At 38.9% G+C, this 18,118-nt stretch overlaps 1 protein-coding gene across 1 annotated transcript in view; it reads left to right on the top strand.

Moving 5' to 3' along the window:
- The window catches only part of cttnbp2 (cortactin binding protein 2), a 166,440-nt gene extending 149,665 nt beyond the window's left edge, over positions 1–16,775 (top strand). Inside the window, exons 15-23 of the mRNA XM_049573026.1 lie at positions 2,969–3,145; positions 4,592–4,764; positions 5,679–5,857; positions 7,945–8,192; positions 8,310–8,504; positions 9,948–9,999; positions 10,113–10,212; positions 13,640–13,747; positions 15,207–16,775. Of these exons, the coding sequence (XP_049428983.1) occupies positions 2,969–3,145; positions 4,592–4,764; positions 5,679–5,857; positions 7,945–8,192; positions 8,310–8,504; positions 9,948–9,999; positions 10,113–10,212; positions 13,640–13,747; positions 15,207–15,572 (1,598 nt within the window). The 3' untranslated portion in view covers positions 15,573–16,775. The remainder of the gene's footprint in view (positions 1–2,968; positions 3,146–4,591; positions 4,765–5,678; positions 5,858–7,944; positions 8,193–8,309; positions 8,505–9,947; positions 10,000–10,112; positions 10,213–13,639; positions 13,748–15,206) is intronic.
- Positions 16,776–18,118: the final 1,343 nt, after the last annotated feature.

Below are 18,118 nucleotides of genomic sequence, written 5' to 3'. Positions count from 1 at the left end.
TTTTTATGATTTTTGATAACATGCTATTCTAGGACTTTTTTTTATGATTTTTGACGACATACTATACTATGGTGTTTTTTTATGATTGTGGACAACAGACTATACTGTGACGTTTGTTTATGATTTTTGACGACATACTATAGTATGACGTTTTTTATGATTTTTGACGACATGCTATACTGTGACATTTTTTATGATTTTTGACGACATACTATACTATGACTTTTTTATGATTTTTGACGACATACTATACTATGATGTTTTTTATGATTTTTGACGACATACTATACTGTTTTTTTTATAATTTTTGACGACATGCTATACTATGATGTTTTTTATAATTTTTGACGACATGCTATACTATGACGTTTTTTATGATTTTTGACGACATACTGTTTTTTTTATAATTTTTGACGACATGCTATACTATGACGTTTTTTCTATGATTTTTGACAACATGCTATACTATGACGTTTTTTCTATGATTTTTGACGACATGCTATACTATGACGTTTTTTATAATTTTTGACGACATGCTATACTATGATGTTTTTTCTATGATTTTTGACGACATGCTATAGTATGACATTTTTTATGATTTTTGACGACATGCTATACTGTGACGTTCTTTATAATTTTTGACGACATGCTATACTATGACATTTTTTATGATTTTTGACGACATGCTATACTGTGACGTTCTTTATAATTTTTGATGACATGCTATACTATGACGTTTTTTCTATATTTGACGACATGCTATACTATGACGTTTTTTCTATGATATTTGACGACATATATTAACATGACTTTTTTTTCATGGTTTTGGACGACATGCTATACTATGACATTTTTTGATGATTTTTAACAACATGCTATACAATGACTTTTTTTCATGATTTTTATGACAAATGTTAACATGACATTTTTTCATGGTCTTCAATGACATGCTATACTATGACGTTTTTTCACGATTTTGGATAACATCCTATTCTATGAAGTTTTTATGATTTTGAGACATACTACACAAGGGCGTTTTTCACGAATTTTAACGACATGCTATACTATGACATTTTTTCATGATTTTCAATGACATGTTATACTATAACATTTTTTTCATGATTTTGGACGACATGCTATACTATGACATTTTTTCATGATTTTCAATGACATGTTATACTATAACGTTTTTTTCATGATTTTGGACGACATGCTATACTATGACATTTTTTCATGATTTTCAATGACATGCTATACTATAACGTTTTTTTCATGATTTTGGACAACATGCTATACTATGACGTTTTTTATGATTTTTGACGACATGCTATACTATGACGTTTTTTTTATAATTTTTGACGACATGCTATACTATGATGTTTTTTCTATGATTTTTGACGACATACTATACTATGACTTTTTTTATGATTTTTGACGACATACTTTACTATGACTTTTTTTCATAATTTTGGACGACATACTTTACTATGACTTTTTTTCATAATTTTGGACGACATGCTATACTATGACATTTTTTATGATTTTTGACGACATGCTATACTGTGACGTTCTTTATAATTTTTGACGACATGCTATACTATGACATTTTTTATGATTTTTGACGACATGCTATACTGTGACGTTCTTTATAATTTTTGATGACATGCTATACTATGACGTTTTTTCTATATTTGACGACATGCTATACTATGACGTTTTTTCTATGATATTTGACGACATATATTAACATGACTTTTTTTTCATGGTTTTGGACGACATGCTATACTATGACATTTTTTGATGATTTTTAACAACATGCTATACAATGACTTTTTTTCATGATTTTTATGACAAATGTTAACATGACATTTTTTCATGGTCTTCAATGACATGCTATACTATGACGTTTTTTCACGATTTTGGATAACATCCTATTCTATGATGTTTTTTTATGATTTTTGACGACATACTACACAAGGACGTTTTTTCACGAATTTTAACGACATGCTATACTATGACATTTTTTCATGATTTTCAATGACATGTTATACTATAACGTTTTTTTCATGATTTTGGACGACATGCTATACTATGACATTTTTTCATGATTTTCAATGACATGTTATACTATAACGTTTTTTTCATGATTTTGGACGACATGCTATACTATGACATTTTTTCATGATTTTCAATGACATGCTATACTATAACGTTTTTTTCATGATTTTGGACAACATGCTATACTATGACGTTTTTTATGATTTTTGACGACATGCTATACTATGACGTTTTTTTTATAATTTTTGACGACATGCTATACTATGATGTTTTTTCTATGATTTTTGACGACATACTATACTATGACTTTTTTTATGATTTTTGACGACATACTTTACTATGACTTTTTTTCATAATTTTGGACGACATACTTTACTATGACTTTTTTTCATAATTTTGGACGACATACTATACTATGACTGTTTTTTGTGATTTTGGACCCCATACTATACTGTGACGGGTTTTTTTTAATTATTTTTGACGACATATTATCCTGTGACATTTTTTTACTATGGTTTTTGACGCCATACTATATTATGACGTAATTTCATGATTTTTGACGACATACTATTCTATGACGTTTTCAAACATTTTTATGACATAGTATACCTCCACCTTTCCTGGAGCATAAACTCAGGTCTTTACGCCAAGTGTCAGTCAGGTGTGGGACGTCTGCAGTATTTGTGTTCATACATGTAGAAGTTGATGTTCAAGTCAAATCACATTTATTTGTCACACATACAATCATACACATTTTACTTTTTATGTTCAAAAAGAACTTAACCATCACTGTCGGAAAATGATATTCAGTACGTACACTTTGTCAACAACCACGACTGAAACAGTTAAGTTTAGTGTTGTAGCTGTTATTACAAATCTCACTGTTGGCTCATGTCTCTTCCTGCCTCAGGTTTCCTGGTGCCAGCGGTGGGGTCAGGGGTCGGGGTTCCAGGTGGTCGCACCGCTCACTGTGTGGTGGTGCTGCTGGAGGGACTCGAGAAGGCTTCATCCTTAACAGGCCTGCTGGGCGACCTCTGCCATAGTCTGGACAACAGGGGCTCTGCCTCACCCCTGGTCCTAAACACTGGTATGACTCACTGCAGCTGTGCTTTGACTTAAATCATAACCAAACACTAAGATTAAAGTCTGTATATGCTGTAATTAAGTGAATATGACATTATAGCGTTTACAACCTTTATTTGATCCCCAAACTTCAGTTGTCACAGCAGAAATGAATACAGAAAATAAAGTAAAGAAATAAATAACAAGAGCTGTATAAAACTAAAGTGATTTACAAAATACAAACTATACAAGAGCATACAAAGAAAAAAACTGCAAATCAAAGTGACAGTAGTGTGATTAACAGCAGCAGTCACCAAGTCTATCTTCACAGCCACAAGACTAAAATATGATTTCAGTCGATTTAAAGCGTAGAATATAATGCAAAAATTATAACATATTAACACAATATAGTGCAAAATGGTGAATTATGAAATAGCATGAATTATGAGTTAAAGTCTGGAGTTAAAGATAGTATAATACTGTAATATGCATCAACACTAACTATGACACTGACATGACTTTCTTTTTACATTTTCATGAAATATTATACAATGACCTTTTTTTCCCCCCAATTTTATGACATACTATACTATGACCTTTTTTCCAACATTTTTCACGACATAATATACTATGACCTTTTTTCCCCAACAATTTTATGACACACTATACTATGACCTTTTTTCCCCCCAAAATTTTATGACATACTATACTATGACCTTTTCCCCCAATTTTATGACATACTATACTATGACCTTTTTTCCCCAACAATTTTATGACATACTATACTGTGACCTTTTTCCCAACATTTTTATGACACACTATACTATGACCTTTTTCCCCCCCAATTTTATGACATACTATACTATGGCCTTTTTTCCCCAACAATTTTATGACATACTATACTGTGACCTTTTTCCCCAACATTTTTATGACACACTATACTATGACCTTTTTTTCCCCCAAAATTTTATTACATACTATACTATGGCCTTTTTTCCAACATTTTTCATGACATACTATACTATGACCTTTTTTTCAACATTTTTCATGACATACTATACTATGACCTTTTTTTCAACATTTTTCATGACATACTATACTGTAACCTTTTTTTTTTTTCAACATTTGGTTATCCAAACATAAATCAAGAGAACCTTTATTTTTCTGTAAATACCATTCATGTTACCATAATCTACAAAAAGATAGAATTCAGTATTATGTCTGGGTTATCTGTTAATGCAGTATCTATATTTACTTTTTCTAAAAACAATATAATGCAAATGTAGCAGAATCAGAATTACTCAACAAGTGTATTATATATACAAATATTGGGTGCAGTGGTTTGGTATGACTGTCCCTTTTAAACACATGTAACTATGTGTGATCGTCATGTCCTAAAACTCAAACCACCAAATGAATGGTTGAATATTGTCAAATGAACCCATGTCCCTCCTGTTAATTCCTCCTTCAGGTCCCCACCACTTCCACGAAGGCAGCTTCCTGATTGCGACGCTGTCGAAGCCCCGCCTGCAGGGATCGGAGCTCCGCCTGCAGCAGCATTTCCGCTGGGTAACGCTGCGCTGGGATCAGGAGCCCCTGCAAGGCCTGCTGGGAAGACACCTCCGCAGGAAGCTGCTTCATAAGGTCAGTTGGAGGTTCAGCTGCACCTGAGAGAGATGGAGACGTTGTGTTCACTTTGTGTCTTTGTTTCAATTGTTAGCAAACAGTAAATTAAAAAATCACGTCTGGAAGTCCTGCTGTGGTTCATATCTATGAGGATAAGGAGTCTGGCGTCATCCAGAAACATTAATATATGAAATAAGAACGTGTCTATGCCTCCGCACTGGTGTCAGCCGTGTCTGTACGTCTGTCCCATCCTTTTGAACTTATCTCAAGAATGCTTCAAGAGAATTTCTTGACACAAATGTCCACTTGGACTCAGCAATGATTTCATTAGTTTTTGGTGGTCATAGGTCAAAGGTCAAGGTCGCTGTGACCTTGTCTGTCTTATTGTCATGAACATGATATCTCAAGAATGCCTTAAGGCAATTACTTCCAATTTAGCACAAACGTTGACTTAGACTTGAGGATGAACTGATTAGATATTGATGGTCAAAGGTCAGAGGTCATAGATCACTGTGACCTTAAATTCATTCCCATGAACGTGATATCTCAAGAACAGCTCAAGGGAATTTCTTCATGGATCAAGTCTCCTCAAATTTCCCACAGTCTTACACTGTGACCAAAACAAATGCAAAAAAAAAACAAGTTTAAAACTTAATATGGTTAATTTTAAAATCAGTTAAATATGAGATGGTTTGTTGTGAAGATAATTCCAAAGACTTTGTTTTAGTCAGAGTATTGACAGTATTACATTAATGTGAGTTTGAAACAGAGCAGTATAACGAATAATTAACTGTCTACAGGAGCTGTTTTGTTGTGAAGCAGATTGTTCTAACTGATCAGTAATAAACCTCCTCTTTGTTCCATCGCTCTCTCAGTTAAAGTTCAGCAGTGTATATAAAAACAAAACATCCCTTCCCCCGTCACTCCTCCAGGTGGGGACGGCAGTTTGGTCACCTGATGGCGTCATGGAGCGGTCGGTGTTGTGGGTGAGTCAGGTTTGGCAGCAGCTCAACGCCTGTCTGTCCCGTCTGGGGACCCATGAGGCTTTGCTGGGCCCGCAGCTCTTCCTGTCCTGCCCTGTGGTCCCAAACAACACACAGGCAGTCGTCAGGTGTGTATGTGTGTGTGTTAGTGCTGATGTGTGTGTGTGTTCATGATATATGTTAGCACAGGATAAATTCAGATTGTTTCAGGTTTAGTTGATGAAGCAGACACAGGGAGACAACTTGCCTCTGCTGGTTGGTTCACATAAGATCTCATCATGACCTAATTATTTTCCTCGTGTTCTCACGCTGAATATTCACCTGTTTCTTTGTTGTAAAAAGACTAAAGTGAGTATTTGATTGAGGGTAAAAGCAGGAGTAACAACTCTTAAAAACTTACTGATAGTGAGGAGAAAATTGGGAGTGCTGCACGGGGTGAAGGCTCTGTGTAGTTAGTTGTAAAAAAAAAAAAAATCAGGTGCTCTTCAAGGGCGGGACAAAGAGTCACTTAAAGATAAAAAACAGCGACTGGCAGCTCACTCAGAGTTGAGTACAGGCAGACAGTCCAAAAATGCATCCGAGGCTCTCTGACTGTAGTTAAAAATCCTTTACACCCTGATGAAGACTCTCTAGTTGAAGCGCGTTGGTTTATCCATGTGTTGATAAAGGATTTTGATAGTTGTGGCATCATAACAGCCTGTCACAGGTTACAGCTGATGATTAGAGGAGAAATGGCAGAGCATAAAGGTCCAGGTGGGAAAAACAATCATTTAGGATTTTACTAAAAGAAGGAAATCAGCTGTTGATTTATATATATAGATCCCAGGGGACATTTTTTGTATTTGGGAGCTGTTTAAATGTGTAATTAGTGGCAGATTTTATTTAGTTGAACTATTAATATTGTAACAGAATCTGAATCTCACTCTGAGTTACTGTTGATGTAGGCTCGCTCACGGGCCGACTCTCACTTTAAGATTGGAGAAAAAAAATGCCCCGGCTTTTTTAAATTTCTTTCAACCAATCACAATCGTTCTGGGTGGTGCGACAGCAACGGTGCGCTAGCAAAAATATTGCCGAGGGGAACAGGTTTTGGTGTAACACGCCCACAAAAATACCACCTACAGGACGCGAACCATGGCAGAAAAATGGCTTCATCCCCGCAAGACCAAACACCGCAAAAGATAGTGAAGGACGTTTGTCGACTATGACAACCGGAGGTGGAAGGGCGGGACTTCAGCGGGTGGCTCGTTCCGCCCAATGAGAGGCTGATCTCTGCAGCGAACTTCCACCCACTCAGACTACTGTTGTTGTTCACAAACTAAAGAAATGAGACATCATTTTAATTTTTACTGAATATTTTAGGGTAAACTTTAAAACTAGATCACTGATTCTGTTGCAATTCTGTCTTCTTATAATAATAAAATGTTTTTTTTACTAATGTGTCGTATCGTCATGAATATCAGTACTGCAAAAATAAGATAATAATTTAGGGTCATATGGCCCAGCCCTGCCTAATACTCATTTTTACTGAACAGAGCTTGAATGCATCATAATGTAACTCAATGCAGCCACTGACTGCTAACAGCTAAGGTTGACTCGCTCTCCTGCCGACTTTACAGAGGTTTGTTGTTCACAGTGTGGCGTCATCAAGGAAACAACTGAGTACTTCCTCTGATGTGATGACCATGAGTTTACTGCGTCACTGTGTCCTGAAGGCGTCCCATGCAAGATCTCCGTTTGTCCCAGAAATGTGTTCTATTGGGGACAACAGGACGATGTTAGTATTGAGCCCTGTGTTTTAGCCTGCACAAAACTGATGTGACACAACAGAGAAACATCGGCCACTGCCATCAGTGAATGTTCTTATATGCTGATAGGCTGATGGCAGTCAGTGAGGCAAATATCGTCCGACGCTGATGTACGATAAATCGGTGCATCCCGATGTTACTATGATACTAAAGAGCAAAGCAGGAGCTGGAGCCAGGGAAAGTTTGTGATTTTAACTTAACAAAATGTGTATTATTTAATAATTTATTTGTTATTAATTCCTTTTTCTAAAGTTAGTAATCAATAATTGTTTCAGCACTAAGAAAACAGCCCTGTGTTCTCCTGAGTCTCTGGCAGCTGTGTGTCCATGTTTCAGAGCCTCTGAGGTTAAACCAGGAAATAGTTTTATAAACCGTGTGTGTGTGTGTGTGTTCATGTGTGTGTTCAGGTGGCTGGCTCGCCTCTGGAACGCCGTGGTGGTCCCCCGTGTGGAAGAGGCCATCATCTTACGGGTAACAGCCAGGCACCCCACCACCACCTCCTCCTCTTCCTCCTCCTCCTCCTCGCCGTCGTTGTCGCAGCGACCGTCTCCTAGCAACTGTGGGCTGAGTGCCGGGCAGCAGGCTGTGGTGAAAGCCGCCCTCAGCATCCTGGTCAACAAGGCTGTTCTCCAGGGCTGCCCTCTGCCGCGGCACGGTGTGTGTGGGCGTCACAGATGATGAAGAGGCCTCATTCACGTTTCACCAGCTGCAGGAACACAGAGGAGAGATACAAAGACACTGATGTGTGTTTTGTTCTTTTTGTTTCCTGCAGAGATCGACAGGTACCTGCTGGAGTTCAGGGGCGGGACCTTCCCCCTGTCCGCCATCGGCTCCTATAAAGGAAGTGGCGGTGGAGGAGGAGGGCGGAAGGGACGGGACAGCGGCAAGTTGAGACGATCCAACACCAGCCCTCGGAAGAAGGGAGGCCCCGCCTTGAGCTGGAGCTCTGGCGGATCCTTCAGAGAGGGTAAGATGGCCGCTCCGCTCTGCCAGCAGTGACACAAGCTGTGTCCCCGTCCATGACGCTCTGACCTTAATGTAAATGGTCGCGTCAAAGGGACAAAGGCTGAATCCAAACGTCCACCCTCTGGACCTGCAGACCTCAGTTATACGTAGTGTGACGTATTTACTGTCATCACGTAAAAGTCTGCGAGGGCAGAGACTGCAAGCAGCTGACAGACAGCCCTGGAGACTGTTTTACTCGTTGCCGTGGAAACATTCAACTATCGCTGCTGTCATATTCATATATGTGTCATATAAGTTGATGAACAGTGCTGAACTCATCTGTTCCTGCAGTTAACAAGATATAAATCACATGTTGAACGTTTTGTTGTGGCTAAACAAATATGTATTAATACATGTCTATATAACAGGCTGCACACGTTCCAAAACAGAAATGTATATTGAGTGTTACTCACATTAGAAACCTTTTGTTTTTCGGACAATTTTTTAGCCTATTTCAGAGCGCCGCAATAATAGAATGTATTTTCAGTCCCTCTACAGCCTGTACTTAAACATATCTCTGTATCATGATGTGGTTGAATATTATTTCTAGCCTACACACTTCAAGTAACATTTTAATAGACCTAACTATCAATAACTATTTTATACATTCACACATTTTTTTTCTTGTGGACTGGAGCAGTTGTGGATTTGGAAAGCGCTTAGCACTCCCAAACCTCCCAGGACAAAGTCAGCAAGTCTGCAAGTGGTGAAGTCATTTGGATTCAGCCACTCCTCGTCAATTTGTAAAGTAAAACAACACAACACAACACAAAGTGTATTGACAGGAAGTTTTCCTCAAAAGTGCAAAAATAAAAAAAAATGGCAGTAAATTTGACAGGTCCCAAAGTCAAGAAACATAAACATACAGAGGGAAAAATCCAATAAAATAGAAGAAAATTTTATTAAAAAAAAAAAAATCTAGATGTCTAAACTATAAAGGATACACCAGTGGTGTCTCCATGCATTGCAGCTGCATTTGAATTCCTTAAAATGGGACAGACTTTGTTGACTTGTCATGAAGTTTGGGGTCAACAGATGTGAATCTGATCTGAGGAGCTGGCTTTGTGGCAGCAGCCTCCACAAGGGGGCGTCGTTTAGTAGACTTCACACTGTTCCTGTTCCTCTGGATGATCCACAGACCTCAGCATGGAGAGTTTAACACCATGTTTAACCTTCGTTCATGAGTTGTTTCAAATTAAAACTGCTGATGGAAAATGTTTAGATCATCCTGAGTAACTGAGACAATGTTTGTGTGAAGACACAGAACTGTTTTTCTTGTACTAGACGAATAATGTGAGAACAACTAAAAACACTGGGTGGAGGTAGAACTCTCTCTCTCTCTTTGTCCTGACCTGTTTGAGTCGTGTTTATTAACCAGTTTGTTCACTTACGTTTGCGACTGCAGGTTCACTGTCGAGCACTGATGTGAGCTTCATCTCCAACGGCAGAGTCCAGAGGTTTGTGTTCTGTCTCATGATGATTATAAGTTGAGTTAGTGTTTTTGTGATGCTCCACCTCCTGTATGAAGAGCTCAGGTATGACACTAACTTTAATGTCATTGTGTGTGCAGGGAGCCTGTGGGTCTGTCTGTGTTCTCTGATGACGAGACTGATTTAATCAGAGAGCTGCAGACCATGTGCTCCAGCAAGTCAGAGCCAGACATCAGCAAGGTACTGACACACACACACACACACACACACACACACACACACACACACACACAGATTCAGAATAAGTGATCTCCTCACTCTTTAAGGAAAATACATGTAGATGGCTCTCTATCACCATGTGTCTCCATCACCTGACAAAATGCTGAATAAGCCACCCTGTTCTTAATTCTGTCGCCTTTCTAAACACTTTACTTTCAGTTCACGTTTTGACTCGTTCTTGACTCTGTAATTCTTCGCTGTCATCCTTTCAAATACAGACATGAAAGTGTGTGTTGGAGTTTCACTGGCATGGTGATGATCTTTACCTTTGACCAGCTCCTGTGCTGTTTGAGATGAGGCATAGAAACATTCATCAGGACAGTTTAGCGTTTCTTGAAATTCAAAAATGTCTGAACAGGAAACTGTTTCAGTCTGACCACTCAGCAGCTTCACTGGTGTGAGTCTTTAAAACATGAGATCAAATCTGATCATTTCTCTGAAAATGTTTGTTCAGTCTGACATTCAGTCAGCGTGATCTAGATCATCTATATACTTTTTAATTTTTTTTTTTTTTTAAAGTCATTGCATTGTATCTGATACAAAAATGTCATGAAATAAAAGTCACAGTATAGTACATAAAAAATTAATTAAAAAGTCATAGTATATTATGTGATAAAAATATCAAGAAAGTCATAGTGTGCCAAAAACAAATATTAAAAAATGTCACAGTGTGTGATAAAATGTCAAATAAAGTCATAGAATAGTATGATAAAAAAAAAAAAATTATTAAAAAAAAGTCATAGTATAGTTTGTGATAGAAAAAAAATATATTGAAAAAGTCATGGCATAGTATGCAAAAAAAAAAAAACATTAAAAAGATTCATAGCACCTTATGTGATTAAAAAAAATTCTAATAGAAGTAATTTATTAAAGTCTTTATTAAAAAGTCATAGTGTAGTGTGTGATTAAAAAATGTAATTTCAAAAGTTCTAGTTAGGTATGGGATAAACAATGTCCTTATGTAAAAGTCACATAGTATGTGAAAAAAATTACATTAAAAAAGTCATGGTATAGTATTGGTTTTAAAAAGAATAATTTGAAAGAGTCATGATATAGTAAGTCATAAAAATGTTTAAAGAAAAAAAGTCATATTATAATGTGATAAAATGTCATTAAAGGGCCAGTGTGTAATATTTGGCATGGTTTATTGTCAATCTGAATCTGAATCTGAATCTTCTACCCATTAATATGTTTATACAAGTGTATGATCGCCATAAAATAAAATTCGTTTGGTTTTCGTAGCCTTATAATTATGCTTTTATATATATATAGCAAGGGCCTTGCTTTAGAGAGGTCGCCATCTTGCGCCGCCATGTATGTACGGCAGCCCGAGCGGACAATCCAGCCAGCCAGAGAACACGTTTCGCGTGTGTAAATGAACCAACGAAGACAGCGGAAGGAAGGAAGAAGGAGGAGGAAACAGCAGAGAGTGTTAGTAGTTCATCGATAGAGAGTAGTGAAAAGTTTTTTTAGTTCTAAAGTTTGCGAATGGACCACACTTACCACGCAACAGGAGAGAATGAACCCGAACCGTCATCTGCGAGGAAAAGAAGACGCAACTTCACTCCTTGTGATGCACTCTCTGCGGCGCTTTTCCTCCTGATGATATATCTCCCCAACGATGGTAGCAGTAGCACCGAATCCCATTCTGTGCATTCAGCCTCTCTTCTCGCCCGCTCAGCATCAAACACATGGAGTTCCTCATCTGTGTGCTCCGGCTCAAACAGGTATGGCTCTGGATCTGTGTCCGCTACAAGAAACTCTTCAAAATTGCGTTCAAAGTCGTCCATTGCAGCTACTATAGTCCGGAGATACTGCTAGGCTAAATAAACAGCTGAGCTCTGTTTACAGGCTACGCTGTCAGTCAGTGTGCGGGCTGGAGATTGGTGGAGCAGAGAGGGGAGGGGGGTACCCACTCGGTATTGTAAACGGGAATGTGTGTATGGAGTGTGTGTGTTACGCTAGAAGAGTCAGAGTTTGGGACGGAGTCTTTTACCCCCTGGAGTGTTACCAGAGTTTTTGGAGTGCTCAAATAAACGGGCCTTTTTCCCGAACGCTCCTCTGGTCTCCTGCTCGTGAGGGATTCATTACAATATCGTAACATGGCTTAGATTTCTAAATAAACATTCACCTGGTCGCTAGATAGACCTACTCCTGAAAAAGTCATGTCTGAGCAAGGCTTTTTGTCCCTACGAGGCCACTGTCATTTACCTGACGGGAGGGGTGAGCGAGTGAGCCCTGCAATCTAGAATTTGACCACTGATGTCACGGTTTTCAACCCATTTTACACACTGGCCCTTTAAAAAAAAAAGTTCAAAATATAGTATGTGATTAAAAAAATAAATTGAAAAAGTCATGGCAGAGTATGTAATTTATTATTTTTTAAAAAGTCATAGTGTAGTATTAGTATGTGATAAAAATTTCATTTAAAAAGTCATAGTTAGAAATTATAAAAAAAGGTCACATCAATGTCAATCAAAATGTCATCGTGTAGTATATGATAAATAAAGGTCCAAAAAAGTCACAGCATAGTATACAAAACAAAATCATTAAAAAGATTCATAGTACATTATGTGATAAAAAAAATTCTAATGGAAGTCATTGTGTAGTTTATTAAAAAGTCATAGTGTAGTGTGTGATAAAAAAATTAATTTCAAAAGTTCTAGTCAGGTATGGGATAAACAGTGTTCTAAAAAAAAGTCATGGTATAGTATTGGTTTAAAAAAGAATAATTTGAAAGAGTCATGATATAGTAAGTCATAAAAATGTTTAAAAAAAAAGTCTAACTATAGTGTGATAAGATGTTATTAAAAAAAGTTCAAAAAGTTAGTCACAGTGTAGTATGTGCTTAAAAAAGTCATACTTCAGTATGTCAAAACTACTTAAAAGTCTCAGTATAGTGTGTCATTAAAACTTCATTTTAAATGTCGTTAACACGTCATAGTGAGCCATACAGAGTCATAACAGAAGATAATTGTTTCCTGTGAAGCCCTCAGTCATGTGCTGACTCCCTACACTGGCCTCAGTTATCAATACTCTGACACCCTGACTTTAATGCTGCTTAAATATATTTCCACCCACATTCTGCTGAACAACACTGATCTGTTTGAGGTGTTTAAAATGATTAAGAAATAAAAAATCCCTTACTTTGTTTCTAAATTACTGGTGTCAGAATCAGCCTTTAAAAACTAATCCCCTAATCTCAGACCTTCATCTGTGTGACCCTGACGCTGGCGACGACTCATCACCAACATCCCGCCCTGTCATTTACCTTTAAATAATGACTCACCTGTCCAACAGTCACCTGTTTAAATCTGTGTCATTGCTCACATCCAATCAGGGTTTGTCTTCCTGCTGCTTAACGCTCACTCCCGCTCATCGCCCGCAGATCTCTCAGGCCAAAGACGACTTGATCCTGTTCTCCAGCTCACCCAGCGAAGCGACGCCGCCCCACAAGGCCGAGCAGGAAACCGCAGTCCAGCAGCGACCGCAGACGGTGAGAGGGAGGAAAAAGATACTTGTTTTTTTTTTTTTTATCATAAGTGTGTTTAATGTGTGTGGAGAAATGTGTGTTCTCCAGCAGCAAAGAGGAACAGGACACAGCAGATGAGACTGGAAACAAGAATATAGTGAAAGTCTATTTAGACATGCACAAATATTTAAAGGAACAGTCCACTGAAAACAAGTGCACCCTCCGTTTGGCTGCACAGCCTGATATTAGACATCTTTATTTTTTATTTTTTGTTCTCTGTAGAAAAACAAACACCCTGAACTTTATGTTTTTCACTCCACTCAGCGGCGTGACTGAGCCACAAACCAGTGACTCAAATTGAAAATGAACGTGTGTGATTGTTTTGTCCAGGTGTTAATCATGTGTCTGGTGTTTGTTTGCTGTGACCTCACACATAATTGAGCTGTGCAGCAGGTGTAGGCCTGACCTGCTGTACGCTGTGACATCACTGCAGGTGTAGCTGAAACATTTTCACTCATTGTTTTGGTGTTACAGCAAACTGGTGGTGTGATGTACCTCCATCGAGGAGGTCAGGTTTTTGGTTCAGTGTGGACAGAAGCTCCCGCTTGTCTCCATATGTGATGTTGAGCAGTGATCCACAGTAACATAACCTGTTCTCACTCGTTATTCATCTTATCAGCTTTTCAAATTTGGCTCTTCTGGTTGATTTGAGCTGCTTTGTCTGCGAGCAGGTCTCCATGCTGTGGAGTGAGATGATCCTCCAGCACCTCCAAAATGCTGTCAGAAATGGCTTTTATAAGTGTCAGTGCAGCCTCCATAATCCTCAGGAACAAGGTGCGGAGAAAACAGAAAGCTAAATATGACACCAAAGCACAGAGATGCTGATTTGCACAGGACTGATGTCACACGATCAGTGTGTTTGGTGAAATCTGGCAGGTAATTTGCAGTGGAATTTTTACTTGCCAAATGATGGACATGGCAGTCGGGGATTAAGATCACAGACCTGCACAATTAATACCAATTACCAGAGGTCCTGAGATATGCTGTAAAGCCATCTGAGGCTAATTGTGATAATCGGCCTTAAAGATCAAATTTAAACTTAATTAAAAATGAGTTTGAGGCATTCTCTGTGACTGGGCTGTGAGTACTCTGAGTATTAAATGTGCCACATGAATAAATGTGACTTGCAGGTAAAACTTGTCCCGTGTGAGCAGGTGTCAGTGTTGCATTGTGGAAATGACAGTAGTTGTGTAAACTGGAGAAAAGAGGAAAAGTCTCACCTGTGGACAGCGGGTCAGTCACTGCAGGAAGTGTGTCCTTCATGTCAACCTGAAAAAACAGTTACACTCAGGTTAGGATGTTCCAACAGCTGCAGGTGTGAACGTCACTCCTCTGTTGCGTTCACACCTGCAGTCAGATATCTGTGGATCAGCAGGTGGTTAAAATGTCTCCAGCTCACCGACCTCTCTGTGTCTTTGCTCAGACCGTCGTCCGTCAGTCCAGCCGCAGCTCCAGCCAGGCAGCCGTCCAGAGCAGCGACCGACGCTCAGGGCCCCGCGCCAAATCGCAGCTCCCCGTCCCCAGCAGCAGGGGGCAGCAGCAGACACGAGCCTCCACTGCTGCCTCCAGCAGCAACTATAACGGCAGCAGCAGCAGCCCCAGCCGAACCCAGACGCCCCCCAGCCGCAGCAGAACCTCCAACAGCAGCAGCAGCAGAACAAAGCAGGCTCCTCCCAGCAGCAACAACAACTACTACCGCAACAGCATCAACGACAGCAACCAATCACACGAGGACATCTGGATCCTCCACAGAGACCTGCATGAAAACAACAACAACAACAGCAAGTAGACATCTCCCCCCCTCCTCCCCTCCTCCCCTCCGCCCTCCCTGATTCCGCTGTGAAAACCTCCCTCCATGATGTAAAGACTAGGTACCTGACGACCTTTGACTTTTAGTATTTGTACTTGTTATCTGTACTTGTTACACTGTACTACAGTTGTGTACTTGGGGACCATAGTTTTATTCTATCACAGTATTTGAAGTATTTGTTTGGTTTGACTTTAAGTGGGGAGAAAACAGCCGAAGGTAACGCAGCAGCAGGTTACTTTTACTATTGCCTTATTCCAGTGTTTCAACCTGCGTATTCTGGGACAGCGTTCAGTCGACGACATGCGGTGGAAGAATTTACTGAAATAAGTTGAGACATAAAGTATTTGACAGGTGGAAACTGCCTCAAAACAGAAGTGACACAGTGTTTTTGTGTTCTTAAAGTGGTATACTGAACTGGTGCGACTGGTATAAGGCCATCGAAGAGTAACTGGAGGTTCTTACAGGTTGTTACCTTTTAGTGAAACGTGTTTTTTGGATCAAAGAAAGAAACAAGCAGGTTTTTATTTTTCTTTTTTTGTTGTTTTTGCTATTAAGTATTTTGAGATATTCAAGTGTTTTATCTTTAAATAGTTGCAAGGTTGGTTTAAATACTGTTGAAATTAATCAGGGTTTTACCAAATATATTTGTAAATAAGAATTAGTAAGTTTAAATGCTCTATAGATTGGTGTATGTGGTACAGTATGACGCTTGTACAGTGACGAAACCTTAAAGCAAAACTGCTGAAAAAAACAAACTTGTACATAGTGTTTGTAAAACGAGTTTGGTTCTGAACCCTTCACTTGTTTCAGAGTGACGGGCCGTGGCAATAAGTAATAGAACTGTATAAACACAGGATGTCCTATCAACTGTAAGCCATAATAAATATTTTAAATGCCCATCATTTTTCCCTGAGTCATGTTTCACCCCAGCTGAGCCCGACTGTGTAATTCATACTTCTTTGTTTTGTTGCTTTCCATTACCACTGTGTTCTTTGTATGTTTTTACTTTCAAGGACAAGGTTTCTGTTCAGCGGACATTGTTTATATATATAAATATATCTATACATATGTACAGGAGAGATTTTAGTCAACCTATGATTTGGATCTGTACGATAGCTGTTTGAAGTTTAAAGAATTGTCTTTCAAGCACAAACATTAAAATGGCACTGTTAAAAATCCCCATCGGACTTTTTTGATTCTTTTTATTCTTGATTTTTTTTCATACTTAAGAAAAGGAAGGACCTCACAGGGCATCAGAAGGACTTGAGCACCCAGTTAAAGTTAATGAATCAAATACATCTGTGCTGCTGACTTTTTTGGTTTTAAATTTATTGCAATCAGAGTTTTCATCCACCTGTTTTTTTTCTGTTAAATTAAGTTTAAACTAGAGACGCACAATATAAATTGGGCGATAAATTATTGGCCAATAATGGGACATTTTCCTAATCATGCATTGATTTTTTTCATTTTCCGTAACCACTTATTTAGAGTCGGACAATTTAGAGTCACCAATTAACCTGCATGGACTGTGGGAGGAAGCCGGAGCACCTGGAGGAAACCCACGCTGACATGGGGAGAACATGTCAGAGCACCTGGAGGAAACCCTCTTGCTGTCAGGCGACAATGCTAACCACTGCGCCACCGTGCCGCATTTTTCCCATAATTAAAATTAACGCCGACAAATAACGCCAACGATACGAAGCCAGACTGCTTCTACTGACTTAACATGGGCAGCAGCTACACACCTGACACAGTGGGCGGCGGCACATGTACCTTTAAACTTGGTTTGCGAGCTGCTTATTAACACAGAGAAGAAGAAGGACTGCAGCACGCTGTCTAGAGGGCCGAACATGTCGCAGTGTGGACGTCTTTCACAGTTTCACAGTTCCATAAGAAAACAACAGGACTGCACTGAGGGTCTGATCTTTGACCAGCTCACTGGATGACTTTACACACCTGATATTAATATATCTGTGAAGGCTGAGAGGTGTCAGGTTTGAGGTATGAACAGTGAGTCGATGCCTCAGAAGCTTTTCACCTGACCAGAATACAGCTCTCCGAAATAATGAGTATGTACGGTGGTTAGATTTAAAGATATTAAACATTAGGGGTGAATCAATCCATTGATCTGGATCAGTCAATGATCCAAAGTCAGCGATGCAGAGTGAAAACATCAATCCATATCATCATCTTTAGCATAGGCTTTTATTTTGAAAGTCTGTCACTGTCAAACAGCAGCAGGCAGATGGGAAGCAGTTAAGAGAAAGACGATGAGGGTAATGTTAGTTATTTGGGAATAAATGAGCAGTGTGGAAATATTCTGCATTTCAGAGAAAATAAGGATCAACAGACGGAGCACATGGCGTATGTAAACAATGACATTACAAGATAAAACAGGACGTACCTGCCTGGAGGAGCGTCTCACTCTGCTAATTTCTTGCTGCACCGACATCAGAGTAAAGTAATGGAAATTATTGAAGTGACGCTGGATTAGTTACACGATATTATTATAAGTGTATTCCTAT

The sequence above is a fragment of the Epinephelus fuscoguttatus genome, linkage group LG4, assembly GCF_011397635.1.
Source record: "Epinephelus fuscoguttatus linkage group LG4, E.fuscoguttatus.final_Chr_v1".
NCBI lineage: Eukaryota > Metazoa > Chordata > Actinopteri > Perciformes > Serranidae > Epinephelus > Epinephelus fuscoguttatus.
Note: the sequence above shows the minus strand (reverse complement) of the source record. Positions and strands in the feature narration are given on the sequence as shown.